Here is a 21,884-nt window from a genome sequence, read left to right as displayed (position 1 = left end):
AAATTCAATTTGGATTGGCATTTATGCATATTTCTAACTTTTACTTGAACAAATTTTACGTAGAAATTTGGTATATGCATGATAGTCAAATAATCAAATTCAATGATATATATATATATATATATATATATATATATATATATATATATATATATATATATATATATATGGATTTTCCCTAATTATTGCCCCTTTTTTTCCTGAAAAATAATTTCTATTATATTAAACTATATATATAAGGTATTCGATTTGAATATAAGACTTATGTACTAACCATTCTCTCTCTCTCTCTCTCTCTCTCTCTCTCTCTCTCTCTCTCTATATATATATATATATATATATATATATATATATATATATATATTCTTCATCTCTTACTTCTATTGCTTGTTTAAAGCTTTATTACTTATATTTATAGTTTGTTATAATGCTTTAATATTCGTTTCCATCTAGATGGTGGTTTTGATCACGAAAAGCTTCTTATTCTGTTTTTATTCTTGTCATGATTCCATCCTTACCCCTCATTGGGCAAAACATTTGCAACTAAGTGCTTAATATCAATCCTTGATGAAACGAAGGGAAGGAGCGGGATAATTATGTCATTTCATACATCAATTCTAATTCGAGCTTTCTTATCAAAAGAATACCTTCCAAATATAACTTATATATATCTAAAAATATAAAGGTATCTTTATCATGCTTTAGAGCATGTAATCATGCTTTGATATTCGTTTCATCACAGATGATATCTTCGATCACGAAGAACCTTCCATTTTGGTTTATTATTGGTATGTTGCCATCGTTACCCCTAATCGTGCGATCTATTCGCACCTCAACCACACATCAATCAATGTTGAAAGGAAGCAGAAACGGGGATATTTACGTCATTCAATCGTTGTGGAATACCCTCTTGGCAACGCCTTCCTCGTTTGGGAATCTCGTCCTCGTTCTCTCTCTCGTAACGCTGCTTGTTATTTAGCTTTGTTGGGAGCCCTCTCGCTAGGGTTAGGGTTTCTGCGAGGCGCTTCTCTGCACGAGAATTGGACCGAATTATGGTGCCGGCGATCGCTGCGCTTGTCGAAAAATTCCTCTCTTCGCTTGTCGCCCCTCTCCTCCTCCCTCTTCCGGTGCTCGCCCGGTCTCGGATGGCTTGAGATTGGTTTCCATTTCCGTCTCTTGTAAGCCCCCTTCTTTTCCTCTTCTTCCTAGTCTGTGGTAATCTTCAAGTCCTAGCTTTGATCTTATTAGGCCTGTCTCGATGGGAGTTCTTGGACTTCTTTGTAAGATTTTGTAGGGTTTTCTAGTTCTTTACCAACTTTGATAGATTTTTTTCCTCTGTTACGCTATGATAGGAATCGCTCTAGAACTTGTTTTAAGTTGCTTGTGTGCGTTTAATTGGCTCAATTTTTTACCTGTTAAGTTTATGTCTTGGTTAATGGGAGACTGCGTCTGGTGAAATTAACATGCCAATATCATTTCGAAGTCAAAATGTCTTTCTTTCCTTTTTTTTGAATTTCTTGTATCTTCGTGCACCTCCTATTGACCGATTGATCTCTCCTGTTGTCGTGCTTCATTCATCTGGATCAGATGGGGCCTTCTCTAGCACCCAAAATTGTTCACGATTGGACATACGATACCTTACGTGGTTAATTTATGATATATAATAGGATTTTCACATTGCATCTTGGCATTTTGGTGCCCATTCTTAAGTGTATTAGTGTAGTGTACTTGATCTTGGGGTATTTTGACACACTTGGTACCATTGATGGATGTATTTTCATTCATTTTTTTTCCTATTTTGCTCTTTGCAGGGGTGGCTGTTCTGGAGAGAAGATGCGTACTGGTTCTGAACCTGGAACTGCAGAGACATACATGGTATTCTTGTGGTTTGATAACTAGCATTTGTTGTTTATCCTGTCACACTTGCATCAAATTGGATGATCAAACATTGCATTTTTCCTGCCCATTGAAGTTGTGGCTTACACTAGGCAATTTCATGTGTGATTACACTGTTGTCATTGTCTGTGAGCGGTTCTTTTGAGGTGGCATTTATAAGATCTAATTCTTATGCTATGGAGATCATAATGGTACAACACTTATAGTTTATGTGGATTTCATTTCAAACGAGGACTTATTCTCTCATTTTAATTTCAGATGTCTGGTGTTGGGTCTATACCAAATATGGCTATCGTTCCTCCTCCGGTTGGGATTGAGCTTATGGGTAACCAACTGCCACCAGAATATATTTTTGACCAAGGACTGAGCTATTCTGCTGCCGACAGTTATGGTTATCTTTGTACAGGTAAGTTTCAGTTTGCTGGTTTTACATGCGTAAATATAAGGCAATTAAAGAACTTTAGGTGTGCTATTTCTAATTTGTTTACTATATTTATCCAGGATATGAATCACCTGGTGAATGGGGTGACCACCATAGTATTTTTGGGTTAGATGGTCATGATATGCATTACATGGTACATCTGAATTTAAGTAATTTGACGATAGCAAATGATTTTTTTGTTAGTGCCATTGGTAAAAAATTTTCTTTTTCTTGCAGGGTCTTCAAGCTGAAAATGTTCCTTATGTGTATTACACACCAGGCTACGGATATGCTCAGTCTCCCTTTAACCAGTGTACTCCTTACGTACCCAGTGCTGTCACAGGTCTAGATGGCCCATATGTAGGAGCTCAACAGTATTTGAACATTCCTTCATACAGGCCTCCTATTTCTTCACCTGCTTATATTCCAGTTATCGTACAACCTAGTCCAGATTTTATGACTAATAACACTATTGATCCCGCCTTTCTTGGTGCTGGCGCAATTGCTACTAGACCTGTTAATGCAGGTGTCAAAAATACACCTCCACAAGCATCTGTCAGTGCAGCTGCCTCTTCTCGACTAGCAGCTTCTATGACTCCATTCGTCATGTCAGATGATTCTCACCCATCACATAAGAATCAAGCTGCAGCCAAACCATTTGAAGGGTCACAAATCAACATTCCACCAAGCAATCAGTTTGCATTGCAGGAAGCTGTGATGTATGGTAGTGGCACTCATGGGCATCAGGTATAATTAATGCTGTTTGCATTTTGAAATGTTGTATTTTCTATCTAATCTTCTTAGTTGTGGCACCTATTTCTTTGTGTGCATTTGTGGTTTATAGCCCTTTTCAGTTCACTTTTCTGGTTACTAATTGTGCTCTGCCTGTTGATCACTTGATGCTTGGATGTTCTAAAACATGACTTGTGTATCATCGTGTTTATCTTCTAGGGTGTAGGACCCGATCTGATGCAATCTACATATCAGTTTTCACATGGAAGGGTTCCTTCCATCCAGAATTATGTAAAAGTTGCTGCACCATCCAACAGTGGCTTAACAAATCGTGGGTCCAATGTTCTTGGGTTGACTGGTTGGGATGATCAGAGACGAGGACCACAGTTTCAAGGCATTGCTATTAATGCTGGCAGAAACCCAGATGTTTTAGCTGAACAGAATAAGGGACCAAGAACAAACAGGCCTAAGGATCAGTTGTCTTTATCAGGTCTTGAGTCATCTGAATCGATCCAAAAAAGTGCTAGTGATGGTCAAGGAGGATGCATTATTATTGACCCTGACCACTATAATAAGGATGATTTCCCTGTTGACTATCCAGATGCAAGGTTCTTTGTAATTAAATCTTACAGCGAGGATGATGTGCATAAGAGTATCAAGTATAATGTATGGTCAAGCACTCATAATGGGAACAGAAGACTTGATGGGGCCTATGAAGATGCACAAAGCAAATCTGTAGGCAGGCCAAGAAAGTGCCCCGTCTTTCTTTTCTTTTCTGTGAGTGATTTGTCTTTTCAACAATTGCACTTTTGAGTTAATCTTTACCTTTTTGCAGATTATAGGATGACATGTTTTTGATCAGACATAAATTCATGTGCAGGTCAATGCAAGTGGGCAGTTTTGTGGCCTTGCTGAGATGGTTGGCCCTGTTGATTTTGACAAGGATATGAATTTTTGGCAGCAAGATAAGTGGTCTGGCAGCTTCCCTGTGAAGTGGCACATAATCAAAGATGTGCCCAATTCTAGCCTCCGACACATCATATTAGAGAACAATGAAAATAAGCCTGTAACTAATAGCAGAGACACACAAGAGGTACGAGAAGAAGTTTGTTTTTCTTGGTTGGTAACTTCCATTCTATATAACATGAAAACTTTTTCAGGATTTGTATCTGCTAGGAAGATGCTTTAGTAGAATTTTATCAAAGTTATGGGTGTGTGTTCATGAGTTATAATATTTGAAGAACTTGCATATGCATCTGCTGCGGTGTATTTTCCTTGTAAAATTCATTTTTGTGTTATCATTTATGTTTTTTTATATTCCCATTGCTGTGAAATCAAAAGTTTATCACATTATCATGAACTAGTTTCCATTAAGCGGAATTATGACATAATTATCCATAAGTGAAATGACCTTCCAAATCAGTTTATCATGTTCAGAAGAAGCATAGGAGCTCTAAGTGAAGGATGTTCATGTGCCAATTGTGTCTTTAGTGCTTCTTAAATGTTTTCCTTTCTTCTGAAGTATGATCTATAACGGGTAGAATACAATTGAACAATTATAATTTTGGGTGGAGTAGAAGTGAAAATTGAATAGAGGTAATCATGTCCTGTAAGACGGGCCTTCTTCCTCTTTACCAAGTTTAGGACTTCTTATGGTCAGGTATGGTTTTTGATGCTACTCGCACATGCACAATTGGACTCCCTTTTTTGGCTTTTCTTGTACTTTCTTCTGGGCAATGTTCTCATATATGATACAGGTTATTCACTTTTGATTTTTTGTTGATAAACTCTTTGCTTAGTTTACATTTTAAGCATAGCCTTTTGCAAAAGATATATAGTTAAGCAATGATATAATTACACTCATAGTGCTTGCTTCTTGCCCTTGAAAGAAGAGTTCTCATTCCTTGTTAGGTGACAGTTTTGGTTGCACTCAATGCTTATTTGAAATTTCTGTATGTTATTTCTTTGTGAAAACTACCTGTCTGGTGTGTTCAATATTACTTTTTTCAATGTTTAACTTATTTTCGTTTAATTTTTCTTAGTTCTTTTTTGACCAATGATTGATTAGACGACAATGAATTGCACACTTTGCCAGATACTCGCAGCACTTTTATTCTCTATTAGGGTATTATATTTGATTTCACTTTATGTGATGTAGAATTATGGTACAATTTTTTTTCCTTCTAGAGAAAGTGTATAGGTGGTTATAGAGTATGTATCACATAATAGATTTCTTTCAGCAATAGATTTTTTTTCTTCTTGGACTAATATTTAAGCAGTTTTATAGTATGCCTTGTAGAATCTATTTCTTTCATTTAATTATATGTCATTACATTGATCATATGAGATTACTGATATGGCTTATTCACAGATTCCATACGGCGCAGGCATTGATATGCTGAAAATTTTTAAGACTAGCCTGCTGAAGACATCAATACTTGATGACTTTATGTTCTACGAAGAGCGGCAGAAGAAGATGCTTGAAGACAAATTTAGGCATCTTGGGAGCAGCTACAATACTTATGTATCTGCATTTGTTTCTGTTAGTGGACCTGCTGACAAAGCTGGACAGCCTTCAGGAGAAGATGGAAATCAACCTAGCGGTACAGGAAAGATCGCCCAAGCAGTCGGACATCAGACTATTAGTGAATCAGAACAGTCTTCAAAATATAAGGAGAAACTGCAAGATGATACAAATTCTAGGCCTTCAAAAGTAGTCGGAGAACATTCAGGTGTCGCAGTTGGTCAGTCTCAGAAAACGGATGGGAAACAGTCGAGTGTTGCTATTAGCTTATCTACCAATGCAGACGGGAAATGTTTGACTGACACAAAAGACCCACCTCCTATAGCAAATGGAGTTCAACCAAATAAAGTGGTTCGGCCTCCAAATGCAGATACCAAGTCAAGACCTGCAAATCGTCCTCCAAAATCTGATGGAAAAGAGTCAAGTCTTGTGATGAATCAACTACCAAAAGCAGAAATAGAACCACCAAGTCTCGAAGTTCCTCCACAAGCGGATGGAAAGCAGTCAAAATGGAAAATTAGTCAGCCTCCAAAATCAGATGGGAACCCCGCCAGGGCCAAGGATGTGAATGGTGTAGGTAAGGGAGGCCCTGGTGGGGAACAGTTCAAGGAAAAAACACAGCTTGCCTCAGAATCTTCCGCTGCCACAGATCACAAGGGTACTAATGTTGTCTCAAAAGCCGGTGCACCTTCTCTTGGTCCAAAGCTTAGGGCAGCCAAAAGCCCAGGCACCATGGAGCCAGATGTCATTTCCCCCAATTTTGTTAAGGTTGGTTCAGTGCCAATCAAAGTTAAGGATCTTGGTGAATCTTCTATGGTTATGAGTGTAGGGACTTTACCTACTGATTCTAAAGGACCAAAGCCGAGCAAGAAGGCTGACAGTCAGCAGCCAAAGAAATGACAGTGGTTTAGATAATCATGCTCATCCATTTTGCTCTTAGTTTGCGTGGTCTTATTGGCAGTGAATGAGGCTTTTCATCAATCTGTGTGACTCTTGATTATGCAAAGGTGATCCAACATCTAGGAGTTTTTTTTTTAGCATCAGTCAACTCCGCCAGGGCTTTGATTTGCTGTGGTGGGGTCCATTTGCATTTCATTGCTTTTTTTTTGTTACCCTCAGCTGTTTTGGTGAAATGGTTAGGGGTTGGGGATTCTTTTTCCAACTGTTGATGAAATCTTGTTCTGCAGTCTTACAAAGTTGTAACTCTTTTCTCCTTTCATATGACATCGACAATTGAATACAGATCCAATATAGTGGGGTGAATTATAGTGTCTCAGTTCCTCTGCATAGCCTCCATTCTAACTGTCCATGTTACAAACACTTGATCTGCCACTGTAAACAAGCTTCAGATGATCAAATAATGCCTAGCTCATGCTACATCATATTATATATATATATATATATATGCACTGTATAATAAAGGTTTTGTCAAGGTTGCTCTCTGACTACTATTGCGTGTAACTGGCTTTCAGGTTTCAACAACTCTGATACGAGTCCGATACTTTCTCATGCTCGATCAAGTTTACGACGGTGCTGCTGTGAGCTTCACATTCCAATTGTAAGGCTCTTTGGTTAACATATTACAACTATAGGTCCATTATGATAGCAAAATAAAGGTTGTTCATGCGACCAAACTGGTTTTCTCCGCGCATTTTTCTGTAGCGATATTTCATTTTTATGGATACCATTTATCTGAATAATCTAGGATCTCATGAACTGGTCATCATTCTTGCGTGTCATCAATCTTTCTTTCTGCTTGTTCCATTTTACCATTTTTGGACAGTGCAAGTGAATCTAAGAATTAGTACCAATACGATGTACGGATTAATTATAAATTAACCTCTTTAATATTTCGATTTTTATATTTAAAAAATTTATATTAAAATTTTATAATTATCAAAGTAAAACTTCTTATTTCATTTATTTTAATATCATTGATTTTATCAATAAAAAAATATATTTTTATCAATTTCTATTACAACACCACACGATCCTTTCGTTGCTTGACATCTCCGTGCGATCCTTTCATTGCTCGACATCTATTACCTCAACTATCTATGACCCACAACAATATTATCGTCTATCACCATAAAAAATATAATTAAAATATTAAAATTATATTTTTTATTATTTTCATATTTTTTCTAATAAAACCAACAACATTATAATAAATAACATAAATTTGTTCTGATTGTGCAACATGAACCTTTGGAGTATTATGACTTGTACTTGTAAACGACAACATTAAAAGCATGCATTTTCTGAAATGAACCTCTCCAGCCGAGAGGGTTAGTAGTTTCGTAGGGTTACAGAGGTCACACAATACCTTGTTGCAAACACTCCCACATAAAATGAACCTCAACAGGGGCAGATAGCTGAGCATAAAAAAAATACTGTGTAAAGCGAGATCATAAAACGAATCAATAACAATGGCTCACAATTAAGATGCTGGAGTTGCTAATGAAACCCACAAAATTCAAGCTGCGCAAGTAACCAACGAGATTCCTGTTTCAAGTCCCAAAAGTACACGAAATAAAAGGTGTAGTTAGGTTAATTAACACAACCTGTCAACCACGTATCATACATACTAAGATAAGTCCAAGAAACCATGAGCCTCTGTCAATGTTAAATTAACATCCTGTAACTGGAATATGAAAAGAAAAACTCTTGAAACAAGTTCCAAAAGCATCGGGAAAAAAAATAAAAACATTGCAAGTCAAAGATGTATCAAAAACAAAAACGTATTTCATCACCGGAAAGGCCTGATAGGTAGAGCGCAGCCAAATCTAAAAAAATCTAAACAGGCGAAGGGAAGAAATGTTATCAGGATTTTGGAAGCACAGCTTCGGTATAATATGCTCCCTTGTAATAGAAAAAAAAAACCAGCAATCTACTGCAAAACGATTATTCCAATAGGAAGTACAGCAATCTACTGCAAAGCGATTATTCCAATAGGAAGTACAGACCTACTGCAACAGAGCTGAAGACCGGGAGGGCAATCAAAGAATTCTGGATACCAATTTTCCAAGAAATTAAAATTTCATTCAGAAATTGAATCAAGGTGAGAGAGAGAGAGAACCGGGCAAGACTCGAGCTGCGTTTCCATGATCCAGAAGGTAACTGGTTTCAAGTAAATGATGTAACTATTTCTCTCGCAACCATGGATATTAGGTGAGGAATTTCCACTATGTGTAAAGGGGTGTGCTACATTCACGTACATTAAGACAAGCTCCAAATCAAGACACTTTGTCAGACTAAGAACCATATTCCTCCCTGCCGCACTGCATAGGTGTTAGGGAACCAAGCATCAATTGCTAAATAGTTAAGGTCTGAAAACTCAACAGCTCGGATCAAATCTGATACTACAGATATACAAATTTCAACATTTTACAAACAAATATTTGTACAGATTAATTCCTATCGGTTTGCCAATGCCACTATTAAAGATGATGAACAAGTTCAGAAAGGCTTCATCATGAACATAGATCTGAATATAGGGCCTAGAGGTTTGCAGCACTATTATCTAATGACAAATCAGGGACACAAGATATTTTATGAAATCTATAGAAAACATCTAAATAATCAATTAATCAACTTTCTACAAGAAGCATGATAAATGTTCTCATGGTAAGTTCAATCATGACCCTCATCGCCACACGAGAACAAAGAAATGAAAGAAAGAGAACGATATGTAGGGAAAAGAACTAACAATTGGAACACCATACTATAACTTCAAGCCTACACACTTCCTTGCCCCAAACAAAATCCATAGATCTTATTCATAACACTCATTCGACAATTATAATTTGAAGGCAGTCGGGCACAAATGAAGTATCCACAAAAAGATTGTTTCTACATTTTCAAAACCCTGGACTTCGTATTTCCCCATTGAAACATAAATTTCCCTCTGGGGATATAAATACTTAAGATGTTAAAATCTGAGGAAATAAGAGAAAGAAACATAAATTTTGGTTATGAGTAATTATTCGAGAACAAAGATAGAAGCATCATCTAACTTTCATGTAAAAGTTCCCTCTGGGGTCTAGGCAAAAAGTTGTTTACACGGAAAGTTAGATAACTGATAGATAAAACATGTTAATCCCAATTAAGAAGATACAGAGATGACACAAATGAAAGACAGAGAAGACCAGTGTGACGTAAATATTAAACCTTAGATACGCCCTAAAAAGTTTAACATTGTTAACCATAAACATAAATAAATGATTTTATGAAGAAACACTAAATGCATTCGCTTCCAGTCTGTAATTATTATGCAAACATCGTAAAAGTATATATATGACAAGAACCAAAACACTGTCTAAAGAATAAATGATAGGTATTAGTCATACTGATAGCTCAAATTTATAATTCGTTTAAAGTTAGGAAAAAGCTATAGCAACATCCAAAAAATTATCACATAATTAATCATTCAATCAATCCCATGAAAAAAAAAAGAGTATAATGCGCTCTAAACAACTCCAAACAAGATAGCATTATCAGTAACAAGCAATCAACTGTAAACCAAAAAGGTCTCTTCCAGTAACAAAGATTGGCAATTAATCAACATCCGTCGAACTAATAGTAACTTCTTAAAAGTAACATTTAATAATCACGATGGCCCTCATTATTTTGTCCTCAAAACATAAGCTAAACATAAGGAAAAACTTAAACTAGCTAAAAGCATCTTTTCTTTCCGTCGATTTAGATAAGCTTCGATCAAGAGGAGCTAACGCTCACTCACCTTGCGCCTTCTGGTACACGTAGGTGAGGCCGCACTTGCCGCAGTAATGGCGGTCAAAGTGGTTGGCCATGAAGGTGCCAGCGCCGCACTCGGCGTTGGGGCACTCCTTCCGCAGCCTGGTGACCTTGCCGGTCGCGTCGTCAACCTTGTAGAACTGGAGCACGGCGAGCTTGACCTTCTTCTTCTTGTGCTTGATCTTCTTGGGCTTCGTGTAGGTCTTCTTCTTGCGCTTCTTGGCGCCGCCACGAAGGCGGAGGACGAGGTGGAGGGTGGACTCCTTCTGGATGTTGTAGTCTGCGAGGGTGCGCCCGTCCTCGAGCTGCTTCCCGGCAAATATGAGGCGCTGCTGGTCCGGCGGGATCCCCTCCTTGTCCTGGATCTTCGCCTTGACGTTGTCGATGGTGTCCGAAGACTCCACCTCGAGGGTGATCGTCTTCCCGGTGAGGGTCTTCACGAAGATCTGCATCTTCCCGGCGGTAAGTGCTGGTGACGCCGCCGCTTTCGTCGCTAAGGTTATCGCTTGCCCTCGGCGCTGAGAAAAATTAGGGTTTGGTGTTAGAATAAAGGGTATATATATACCGGTTCTTTTGGTGTACTACCACGCGGGAGGATCGTAATATGTTGGTTCGGTTGATCGTGACCGTTGATATGCAAACAAAGATAAGGTGTTGGGGAGACTGTAAGGTGGTCAGGCGGTACATCGTATGTGACCAAAAAGAAGCTACTTAATTATATCTTAAAAAAATTGAGCTGACCATAAAAAGAATTAAAACCTAACCCAATTTGCTTAGCAACCAAAGCTTAAATCTACATAATTAGGTTTGAAGCTAATCAAGATAAGAATTTTCATTCATATATTTTAGCTTCCAAGAAATATTCCTCGATAATAAGACAGCACTGTTAGAGTAAAAGAATGGTCTTTTAGGAGTATTGAAGTGTTTTCATTTGGCTTGCTTGATTGCCATTTCCTTTATATCATGTGAGATTTGCTAGTGGGTTATCTCCTTTGTTAATGCTGATGGCAGTATGGTGATTTTTCGAACCGAAGATCCATTAAAAATATATATTTTAATCATACAGTAAAATATGCTTCGAACCCCCTCCTCTCTTATAAACATCCATCAATTTATTATTATCAAATTCAACTATTATTTATTCATAATTTTATTTTTTACTTCGAACTCAACTTAAACGTCAGAGGAATCAGATCACACACCATAGATCTCTTGGCTCAAGAGACTTCATCAACTATCACATGGTATCGAAATATTATACGATAAATTTTACTATTGTTATCAACTTAAAAATACGATAAGGTAGTTTTGGTTGTATAAATTCAGATAATAGAGGAATTCCTTTGACATAACTTAATTACATGTCAGCATAAAAATACATGCAACACAGCATTGTAAAATTATGCATGAAGGAATACTATTATTATTACTTTAATTAGAAATAATCAATTTCAAAATATTAAATCAACGTTCATCATATTATAGCATATCGTTCTATATAAGCGATACGTATTAGTAAATTGATATAGGATAAATCTGTAAATGATATGTTTGATGTAATGCTCATGTATCTCCGTATCTTTTAGTTTTGTTCATGCTTTACTTACGTAAAGAGTTGATAATAGGTTTAGTAGTCCCATTTTTCTTTGTTTTGATAGTTGCTTGTAAATAAAGATTATGTCATGTGGACACTCGTTGAGATCTCATTTTAGACCATTTATTATGCGATCATTTAAAACTTATAAAATATATTTATAATTTACATTAGTTATGAAGCATTTGTTGAAATAATTGCTTGTAGATTCTAAGATGTTTTCTCTGACCTGTTTCTTTTTTTTGTATATGTTAAGGAATCATAAAAGGTTTTATGGAGATTGATCTTTACGGATGGATACGTATGGTTGCTGTACGACTTTAGCAAAACCAGTTAAGTGTATAATAAAACGATACATATCAATATATTGATATATTTTATCATATTATGGGTACAACTCGTGTATCATATGGATAAGTTAAACAATCTCACAAACTTATTCTTATACGAAAACTTCTCTGCTAAAGTAGTTGATAAGAAGTTCTCAGAGCTGCTGTACCAAGAATCCTGGAACAAATGGGAGTTGGTGGAGGTGGGTGATCCACTTTGACTCACTTGAACAATCTTAACACTGCACTGGATATCTCTGAGAAATCAGCATATAACTTTCTTTGATTACATCGTAAAAGATTATAGTACTAGAATATCATACAAAAGCTCAACTGGTAGCAGTTGGTGCAAGTAAATGCCACTTGTATTCTCATAGTCCTCGCCGATCACAGAAGCAAGCATGCAGAGGTCTACCAAGATGGTTCTGGTCTTGAATCAAGGAAATTCCAGATGAAGCCTAAATCATCTCTTCTTCTTCTTCTTCTTCTTCTTCTTCTTCTTCTTCTTCTTCTTCTTCTTCTTCTTCTTCTTCTTCTTCTTCTTCTTCAGTAGCTGCTTTTTAATCACAATATTATGACAGCGTCTGCTATCTGTGAAAGGATGAGGACATGTCTAGAGCATGGGCCAACCTCCTCAGGATTCTATCAACTGCAAAGTTATGGGTTAAAAAAGCATGAGAAAAGGGTTAAGATTCCTCCACACCCCAACGCAATCCATCTGTCGAAGAAGATTTGCCGAGTGATTGATGTATTGATCATAGACAAACACAATTCCAAGCTTCTCATCTTTCCAATACTCATCTCCCTTATCTTCGATACCTGTAGTTTGCTGGCTTACAACGACGCTCAGTGTTTCTGCATTCCTATGTTCATGGCTCCAAAATCCCTTGTTTTCACCTGTCTTTTTGGTCCTTTCCGTTCTCTCAGATGTTGGCAGAGTCCCTTAATGGTCCAATTTTGACCATGAAATTTCGGCAGTGCCGCAGTCTAACATCAATAATTATCGTAGAAGATGCCACACCGACCTCCGTTCTTCCTTCTACCTGGACCCCTGCAGCTGTGCAGGGGGAATCGGTGTGCCGTTTCACCACGCTATCATATCATGCAGTGGCAGCGATACGGAAGATTGTGCCACCGGGACGCGGGCCCCACCGAGGACAGGAGTGAGAGGCTTTGGTGGGCCCCGTCCGAGAGGCGGTGGGGAATCTCAGTAACAAACCGTCCCTGTTGTCCAAACTCATGCAGAAGAAACCAACAGCTTTCTTTCACTCCAAATCAGCGTTGCCTCTTCTATATTTGCACATCCCCTCTCTCTTCTCTTCCTCTTCCTCTTCCTCTTCCTCTTCCCATTCCACCTCCCTGCATTTTGCTTTTCACCATGCCTTTAGTCACTTCCCAAGTTGGCTTCTCATCGATGCTCTTCTGAACCCTTCCCCATACATTTCTCCACCGACTCTCCACAGGTTTGTTTGTTAATGTCTCCATATCGTTGTGTATATATGCGTCTTGGTTTTAGCTAACACCGTATTTGATGTAGAGATCTCAAGCAATTCGAAGAGAGACAAGGATGTACCAGTTTGGTTCCCATGGCCGGGGGGTTGGAGCAGCAGGAGCTTTTGGTGGCTCATCTCACACTGCCACCACGAGCTACCCGGACTTACCACCACCCGTGGAAGACAACAAGGGCAGCAACAGCAGCGACCTGGAAGAGAAGATGAGGCTCCCGGGCTTCTCCCATGACGACCAGACCATCAACGACGCTTCCATGGGACTGGAGCTCGACCTCCACCACCAGTTCGACCTCGAGGCCAAGCAAGAGATCTCCACCCATCTGATGCAAGCCGGCGGCTACTCCCAGTGCTTTGATCCCGCCACCATTTCCTACTCGGCGGCGTTTGGGATGCCGGCCGATGTGTTCTTCGCTGAGCTGCCGCCCGACGGGTTGTACGACCCGGCGGTCCATTACGGTCCGTCCAATCCGCCATTTATGGTGAGAGAAGTGCTCGGCTCGTTTCCGCATGCCGCTGGGTTCTTTGCAGCTGGATCAAGAGGCAGCGGGGAGTCTTATGTTATTGGGACCGAGGACGGGCGTGGAGGGCAGCTTCTCGAGAGCCCACATGTGCGCAACAAGCGGCAGCAGGGAGCTCCGTGGGGGATGAAACAGGGCGGGCTGAAGAACGAGAAGCAAAGAAGAGAGAGGCTCGGCAAGAAGTTTGAAGACCTGAAATCACTGATCCCAAACTCGACTAAAGTATGTGTCCGACACATAAAAAGCTGCATTAATGGTGTCATCTTCTTACTTCTTCATGCTCCTCCTCTCTACGTTTCCTTGCCTCCAAGCCCGACAGAGCCTCCATCGTCGCCGACACAATCGAGTACATCAACGAGCTGCTGAGGACAGTCGACGAGCTCAAGATACTGGTGGAAAAGAAGCGACGTTGGAGGGAGAGGGCCAGGAAGACGGCGACTGGAGACCAAGCAGCTGGCGACATGGAGAGTTCCTCCATCACGCCTCCCATGGACGACGCCGACCGTGCATCCAAGGGCGTGCTGCGGAGCTCGTGGCTCCAAAGGAGATCCAAGGACACGTTCGTGGACGTCCGCATCGTCGACGACGAAGCCAACATCAAGCTCACTCGGCGTAAGATGATGAACTGCATGCTTATCGTCGCGAAGGTCCTCGACGAACTCCACCTCGAGCTGCTGCATTTGTCTGGAGGAAACGTAGGATACTCTCACATCTTCATGATCAACACCAAGGTCAGTGTCACACTCTCCCAAGTACTCTCCATGCCTTCTTCTTGTGTTTGAGGCCTAACAAAGGACAAGTTGGTGTTGTTGCAGATTCATGAAGGTTCTTCAGTGTATGCGAGCGCGATCGCGAAGAAGCTCATCGAAGCCATGGATGTGAGTGGCCCAACTTTGCCTGCCAGCTTTTAGGGTTCGCATTATATGTTAGTTGGAGTATGAGGTGATAGAATTGTGCCTGGTAAGACCAAACAATCTCTTTCTCAGTAGTTTCTGATACACCTTGCAGGAAAATAGTGGACTGCAACACTCCACTTTATGCCATCTTTTGCTACAAATATAAATGTCAAGCATCAAGTGAATCAACTTGCAGCATAAAAGTTAAAGAAAATAGAGCTTTATCATAATGCTATGCTTTTAAAAACTGGTTAATCAGAATGAAATATGATAAGAAGTTTCAGTTGGATCATTGAAATGATGCATACAAAGGCATTCAAATTATTCTTCCAATCATCTATACTGATAAGAAGTTTCAGCACTCAACAATTTGCTGCGAGTGTATGATATGGACAAAGTGAAACAATTGTTCAACTAGTGTTTTACTTCATATTCAACAAAATAAAGAGAAACAAAACTGGTATCCTACACTCACTAATTCTGTACTAATTTACACAGTTTTCATACTTCAATTCCTGATTTATTTACTACATAATTTGTTAGTGAATCGAAAGTAACTGTAGAGTCTCAGGCAAGAACTGAAAATGAAATATTTTACCTGATTGTTTGTAGAGGGATTACTACATAAATGCAGTGTTTATGTGCTGAATTGAGTTCAAACTCAGCCCATTATTGAACTTGAGCCTCAACATGTGGTCAAGATAGCCTACTCAAGCTCAAATGTTGATTTTAAGCTCAATCAAGCTAAAGAAGCCTCAAGCTAGTTGTGTATAGATGAGGAAACTTGGATTTGTGATAGCAGTGGATAAGGCACCTTTTAGAGATTAGAGATTGAGGTAGAACTACAAAATGAGGACTGGACAATGGCTGGTGAGGTGGAGAGTGGTAAGATTATTTCAGCTGAAACAACACAACTCTCATGTCATATATATACTCTGTTATCCTTGAGTAGTGTATAGATCTCATGTTATTTTACACTCACAGTAGAAAAATGTTTCCCAACACAATCTCATTTATGATTAGCTTTCTAATTAATAAAAATTCTTTGCTAAAGCTGTGGACAAGACTTTTATTAGTTATAATTGAAATTTTGAATTAGATCAGAAAGTATGCTGGAAAAGGAAGGAAAAAAGAGATATGATTATATAAGGCTTTTCTCTAAGTAACAGTGGTTTCTAAATTTTCATTCTTAATTTTAGAAATATTTCTCCATATTTCTTGGAAGTGAATGAAACATATAATACAATAAAAGATAAAAATAAATTACTGAAAACAGTTTAGCAGAAGAGAATTATTGAATTAGATATAACTTCTCTTAAACTTGACCTCAGAAACAGGGTGTCTCTCTACATAATTATTTTTATCTGTATATATAATATCTAATGATCTTTATTTATTTAAATTTTATCTTAATACATCATCTGTAATCTAATTAGCAAAAAAAAAAAACTTGGACAAAAAAATGTTGGCATCTAAATTGACTTCCAATGAATTACTATTTTGTAGTAATCCATCCTACCACCAAATTAACATACTGAAGAATAAGTAGAAGGTTGACATGTGTTATGAGCTATATAGATTAAATATTGTCTATTTAATCACCATATAAGCATTGATCAAATTAATATATATCACTGATGAAAATATATTATTGTGTTCCTCTATGCAATGGTGGTATCACCACATACAATCAGTACAGCAAATATCATAATTATCATTTGTATCATCACTATGATGTCACTGCCTATGATTCTCCATGAAAGGAATAAATTTGAAGATGTCAAACAAGTGAGAGAATCCACCACTTTCTTATCTTCCTTTAATTGATTAAACTATATATAAAACTTTATTTCGGATTTCATCATGTGTCTTAAGTTTTTTGTAAATGGATTTTATTGTGATTTTAAATTTTCATCATTTTCATTTTTGATCATTAGGAAGTGAGGATTTCTTAGCCAAACAGATCTTGAGAAGACAGAAAACAAATTATACTTCAATCCATATCTCAACCTCTTGAGAAATTTAATTATTTATATAATTATCTAAAATATAGAGTTTCTGAAATATTTTCCTATTTTTGGGGGGAACTCAGGGGGTTTTCTTGAATTATTTTATTGAAATGAAATAATGTAGTGACCACAATATACACTATTTCTTTCATGTAAGTATAAACTTTATTTACACTCTGTGGGGTGAACAAGAATTATCTCTTCCACATTCTACTTGGCCCAAAATTTGCATCAGATCATTGAGCAGAAACAGGAATGTCTCCTTCAAAATTGCTGAGTTCTGGCATTGACTGAGCCTTGCAGATGTGTTGGCTCCTGCTGACACCCAAATCACCTGATAGCTTTGTGCACAGCTGCAGTCATCATGCAAAGAGTTGCATATGTTTGAGACTCTCAAAGCTTCTTCTGAGCTTGTACCAATGAGATCGAGTGAGTACCTGTCTATATAATGTGGAGTCTCCATATGATTTCCTTAGCTCCACAACATACAGAGATGGACTGAGCTCAAACACCTGGACACCACCATCAGAATTGGCATGAGGTGCAGGAAAGCCATGAGTGGAATATTATGAGCAAGCAGATGGAAACCTACCTCTGCAGCAACCGAGAACGATCCAGAGCTCCTTGGGGTTCTTGAACTCTTGCACTGCTGCATAACTTTCAGCTGCAAATGGCAGATTAGTAAGTGTGATTGCCGATTTGGCTCAGATAGATTACCAAATGAAACAACGATCTTACTTTGCCATGTCCTTTCTGGACTTGGAACCCCATTTCAGTGACGATGTTCTCGATCTTCTCAAACAGATGTTTTGGTGAGTGATTGGATGTGAACCTGATCTTCCTCTCGGAGACATCCTGCACAGGTCGGTCAACAAAGAGGACTTTGTTAGACCAGCATTCTTTTGTTGTGAATCGAAGATAGAACAGATTACCTCTTTCTCGAAGAAGCCAGAAAGATCAAGAGAGGAAGACATCCCAATCAGCTGAAACGCATTGATGTGGGTAGGTGAAGTTCCATTTTCATCTGATTCATTATGCTTGCAGAGCACAGAAAGACTCGGGTCTTCTTCATCGTCACTGGGGATGGCTGGGACATAGTCCTGCTTGAACCATTCATGTGCTTTGATTCCAGCTACATTTATCCTGGTAATAGGACTTGGATCAAGGATTCTTCTCAAGATGTCTCGAGCACCAGGTGATAGCCACTTGGGGATCTTTGCATCTCCCCTCAGTATCTGAAACAAATGAAGAGATCCTCACATCGTTTTCTTCTCAGAAGGGGCATGAGCTAAGCTAATTTCTTTGGCTCAGTTTCATCTTACGTACCTTCTGATAGAGCACAACCAGATTTCTGTCATCGAATGGAAGAGAACCTGTAAGAATAACATACAGGATGACACCACAAGACCATATATCCGATCTGGCACCATCATAGCCTCTGTTTGAGAGCACCTGGAGATGGTTTCACAGTAAGATGTCACAGATCCACAAAAGATGGATGCGTCTAAATCTTCAGGAGTAGTGCTATCCTACCTCAGGAGCAATGTAGTTGGGGCTTCCACAGGTCGTATGCAGCAACCCATCATTCTGAAAAGAAGGTCGAAGAAATTGAGTGCTCTCAATGGTCTCCGTGGAGAAGGCAAAGATTGAACTACGTACCCCAAGGTGTTGTGGTAAAGCACTGAGTCCGAAGTCAGAAACCTTGATGTTTCCCTTCTCATCCACAAGAACGTTCTCTGGCTGCAACAAAAAACCTTCAGCTTTCTGGCTCGAAAGCTTTACGCTGCTCGAGTATGCTTATTATGTTGCGTACCTTCAAATCTCTGTGGTAGACACCCTTGTCATGGCAGTAGCTGACAGCATCGATCAGCTGCTGGAAGAGCTTCCTCCCTGCTCCCTCCGAAAGCCTTCCCTTGGATGCCTTGAGTGCCCATCGATCGACGGTGATCAAACTCAAATGACGGTGATCGAAGGTCTAAATTAACAGTTACAGGATCGATAATTCTTACAATTTTGTCGAACAATTCACCACCATTCACGTATTCAAGGACCATATAGATCTTAGTTTTGCTTGCTGAGACCTGTGTAATCAAGGAGAGAGCAGAATAGATTAGTGAACGTAGCTAGTTTGAAGCTGTAAGTCACATGATCCAACTTACAGAGACATGACAACGATGTGCATGTGCTGCATGACACTTGGACGTGCAAGCCTAGTTGTACACCCTATGTGAGTAGTGACGAGTGGTCGGACGCCACCAAGCTCATGCACTTGAGGCCCCCACCAATTTGACCAATGAGCGGTGCAGGTGAGGTTGGCATTTGACATTAATTGGTTGTATCATATCTTTTCCTAAAGATTTGATTGAATTATTGATGCGTTCTTTTTTCCTAGTCTTCCAACAGGTGGGACCCACACGTTGGGAACTGTGATTAATTGATTGATGAATCGATTAAGGGGCTAAAGTGCCGTCTGATGTTGGATTTGCAGAGGCAACACGAAAGAGGAACTCCGATTGCTTCGTCCTAAAGGGATCCTAAATCACAAGAACAGCGGGGAGGTGGAGAGAGGAAAGAGAGCAGACCTCATGCAACCTGACGACATTAGGATGCTTCAGTAGCTTGGAGGTGCCGATCTCCCTCTTAATCTGTCACCACGCACAAACACAGACATGCCTCCGTAAGCTCAAGCTGCTCAGAGCAGCAAACTCGATTCCTCAACCTCGTCCACACAGATTAGACTTACCTGATCGGTGATGTTGAGGGACTGAACGCGGCTGCGGTCGAGGATCTTGACGGCGAAGCCCTGCCCCGTCTCCACGTGCTTCGCGTACTTCACCTTTCCGAAGTTCCCCTCCCCCAGCGTCCTCCCCAGCTCGTACTTCCCCAGCACTCGCACACCCTCCCCTCCTCCTTCCTTCACCATCTCTCTCTCTCTCTCTCTGCTGTTGCTTGTCCTGGGGGATGGAGGAGGGGATTGGGCAGGACGTGGAGGAGCTCCCCTTATAGAGAGGGAGGGGGAGGGGAGGGGAGGTGACCTACAACCTTCCATTCTCCAGCTCATAATAAACAGCCGCTACGTGGCCTGTGTGTGGTGGTGAGTGGGTTTCACGTAGTTTAGTCTTATGGCGGTCAACAAACGTGATGCGCGTGGGAAGGAAGTAAACGCCATCTCCTTCTTCTGGACTCAACGCCCACACTTCTCATTCGTTCATCATAGCTTTGGCTGTACCTTATTACTTTGGGACACAATATCTACTCTCCAATGTTTTGGTATCTCATCTTAACTTGATTCGGTAGATTTTAATATGCTTGAACAGATGTCAAATAATAATAACAATAATAATAATAATAATAATAATAATAATAATAATAATAATAATAATAAAAAACAAGGGTGAGGTTGCTGGCTACCTCTCATAATTGGGATCAGTAGGCCCTCCAAGTGTGGATCCCACTACAGTAGTTGGTGATGGCCCTTGTCGGTCATATCCATGCAAGTGTTGGCATCATCTTAAATATTTTCTATTGTTGATCTAATCCATTTGAATACTAGTTGTACCTTCCATAAAGCCTTGGAATTGTATTGTCAATCCCAAAAATAAATCTAATTTATATTATAATCTATTTTATATATATATATATATATATATATATATATATATATATATATATATATATATATATATAAAGTGATGAAGTTGAAATTCGATATCAAAATATTTACTAAGTAATTCTAATATCCTCTCTTACATATGGATCAGATCTAATCAACTTTAAGTATAACAAAAAAACAATGAAAGAAAAAAGATATTATGTGATAGAGAGAGGACCAAACCTCTACTGAATCTTGTGGTGCCAAATTTTGTTGGATTTCACCAGAGATCTTAATGTAATGAAAAGGTGTGAAGGATTCCTAGTTGGACTACTGTGGTATATCATTGCTGGCATAGTCTTCATGAGACCATGGTTTGGTTTGTGTAGTAAGGCCAAAAGGAGATCAAATCTAGGAAACTTCATGCCTTATATATACTTAAAGGTTGTCAATTTTGACTTTGACCGACCTAATGATCTAGAAAACTATGATGTGTATGTATTAGACATGGAAGGAAGGTCACATGCACACCTCGAGCTTGTACACATCATCCAATAAGATAAAATATGATATTTATATTTATATGTGGGGTAACTTTATATTAAGCATGTATCAATTAATATGTTAATATGTGTCATATTGTCAAATTAAAAAAATCGATCCGAACAAGTAAGATTGGATGGTTAAAACTGATAAAAATAATATAAGATAAGAACAATTATTGAAGAAGCTTTAGCTTGAATACAATAATATGTCCTTCTCCTACATTTAGGAGGAAGGATTTTCCTTAACAGAATTGATGATTTTCCTATTTCCTTATATAGTTGGAGAAATCTTATCTTCTATAAAAATAATGAACTTTTATCGTCTAATTTTATTGATAATAAGATTGATAATTTACAAGTTTATGGATCTCGTACCACCTCCTAATTTTCTTTATGATAGTGACATATCGATATGTATGTTATCCCATCACATCAAGTTCGTGAGAGATCACATCGCTAGAATTTAAGAATGACCTTTAAACAAGCAAAGAAAGAAAAAAGAACATAAAATTATACCCTAAAATTAATATGATCGAATGGATATGCTAAAACACGATTCAAA

General features: G+C 38.8%; 4 protein-coding genes across 4 annotated transcripts; 2 read left to right on the top strand and 2 right to left on the bottom strand.

Annotated features, from left to right (window-relative positions):
- The first annotated feature begins 944 nt into the window (after positions 1–944).
- On the top strand, positions 945–6,849 carry LOC135674877 (YTH domain-containing protein ECT4-like). Its single transcript, XM_065185131.1, has 8 exons — positions 945–1,178; positions 1,812–1,875; positions 2,155–2,302; positions 2,398–2,471; positions 2,555–3,064; positions 3,269–3,826; positions 3,930–4,142; positions 5,421–6,849. Exons 2-8 carry the CDS (start codon positions 1,834–1,836, stop codon positions 6,471–6,473), a joined length of 2,598 nt encoding a protein of 865 aa, XP_065041203.1. The 5' UTR covers positions 945–1,178; positions 1,812–1,833; the 3' UTR covers positions 6,474–6,849.
- Positions 6,850–10,066: 3,217 nt separating this feature from the next.
- Positions 10,067–10,856, bottom strand: LOC135674868 (ubiquitin-ribosomal protein eS31 fusion protein). The gene has a single exon (XM_065185121.1). It carries the CDS (start codon positions 10,778–10,780, stop codon positions 10,307–10,309), a length of 474 nt encoding a protein of 157 aa, XP_065041193.1. The 5' UTR covers positions 10,781–10,856; the 3' UTR covers positions 10,067–10,306.
- Positions 10,857–13,818: 2,962 nt separating this feature from the next.
- On the top strand, positions 13,819–15,099 carry LOC135679291 (transcription factor EAT1-like). The gene is made up of 2 exons (XM_065192832.1): positions 13,819–14,502; positions 14,592–15,099. Exons 1-2 carry the CDS (start codon positions 13,819–13,821, stop codon positions 15,060–15,062), a joined length of 1,155 nt encoding a protein of 384 aa, XP_065048904.1. The 3' UTR covers positions 15,063–15,099.
- Positions 15,100–17,272: 2,173 nt separating this feature from the next.
- On the bottom strand, positions 17,273–20,216 carry LOC103997098 (CBL-interacting protein kinase 1). The gene is made up of 12 exons (XM_009418244.3): positions 19,929–20,216; positions 19,768–19,830; positions 19,195–19,266; positions 18,999–19,106; positions 18,845–18,925; positions 18,719–18,772; positions 18,512–18,637; positions 18,118–18,420; positions 17,924–18,040; positions 17,778–17,849; positions 17,623–17,697; positions 17,273–17,538 (listed from the first exon to the last, which is right to left on the bottom strand). Exons 1-12 carry the CDS (start codon positions 20,106–20,108, stop codon positions 17,422–17,424), a joined length of 1,368 nt encoding a protein of 455 aa, XP_009416519.2. The 5' UTR covers positions 20,109–20,216; the 3' UTR covers positions 17,273–17,421.
- Positions 20,217–21,884: the final 1,668 nt, after the last annotated feature.

The sequence above is a fragment of the Musa acuminata genome, chromosome BXJ1-1 (genome assembly GCF_036884655.1).
Source record: "Musa acuminata AAA Group cultivar baxijiao chromosome BXJ1-1, Cavendish_Baxijiao_AAA, whole genome shotgun sequence".
Taxonomy (NCBI): Eukaryota; Viridiplantae; Streptophyta; class Magnoliopsida; order Zingiberales; family Musaceae; genus Musa; species Musa acuminata.
Note: the sequence above shows the minus strand (reverse complement) of the source record. Positions and strands in the feature narration are given on the sequence as shown.

Coding starts and splice junctions, on each gene's coding strand:
- LOC135674877 (XM_065185131.1), top strand. CDS start 1,834: ATGCGTACTGGTTCTGAACCTGGAACTGCAGAGACATACATG. Junction 2,303..2,397: donor TTATGGTTATCTTTGTACAG/GTAAGTTTCAGT, acceptor ATATTTATCCAG/GATATGAATCACCTGGTGAA. Junction 3,065..3,268: donor GTGGCACTCATGGGCATCAG/GTATAATTAATG, acceptor TTTATCTTCTAG/GGTGTAGGACCCGATCTGAT.
- LOC135674868 (XM_065185121.1), bottom strand. CDS start 10,780: ATGCAGATCTTCGTGAAGACCCTCACCGGGAAGACGATCACCCTCGAG.
- LOC135679291 (XM_065192832.1), top strand. CDS start 13,819: ATGTACCAGTTTGGTTCCCATGGCCGGGGGGTTGGAGCAGCAGGAGCT. Junction 14,503..14,591: donor TGATCCCAAACTCGACTAAA/GTATGTGTCCGA, acceptor CTTGCCTCCAAG/CCCGACAGAGCCTCCATCGT.
- LOC103997098 (XM_009418244.3), bottom strand. CDS start 20,108: ATGGTGAAGGAAGGAGGAGGGGAGGGTGTGCGAGTGCTGGGGAAGTAC. Junction 19,831..19,928: donor CCCTCAACATCACCGATCAG/GTAAGTCTAATC, acceptor GCGTGGTGACAG/ATTAAGAGGGAGATCGGCAC. Junction 17,850..17,923: donor TCCAGAAAGGACATGGCAAA/GTAAGATCGTTG, acceptor TGCCATTTGCAG/CTGAAAGTTATGCAGCAGTG.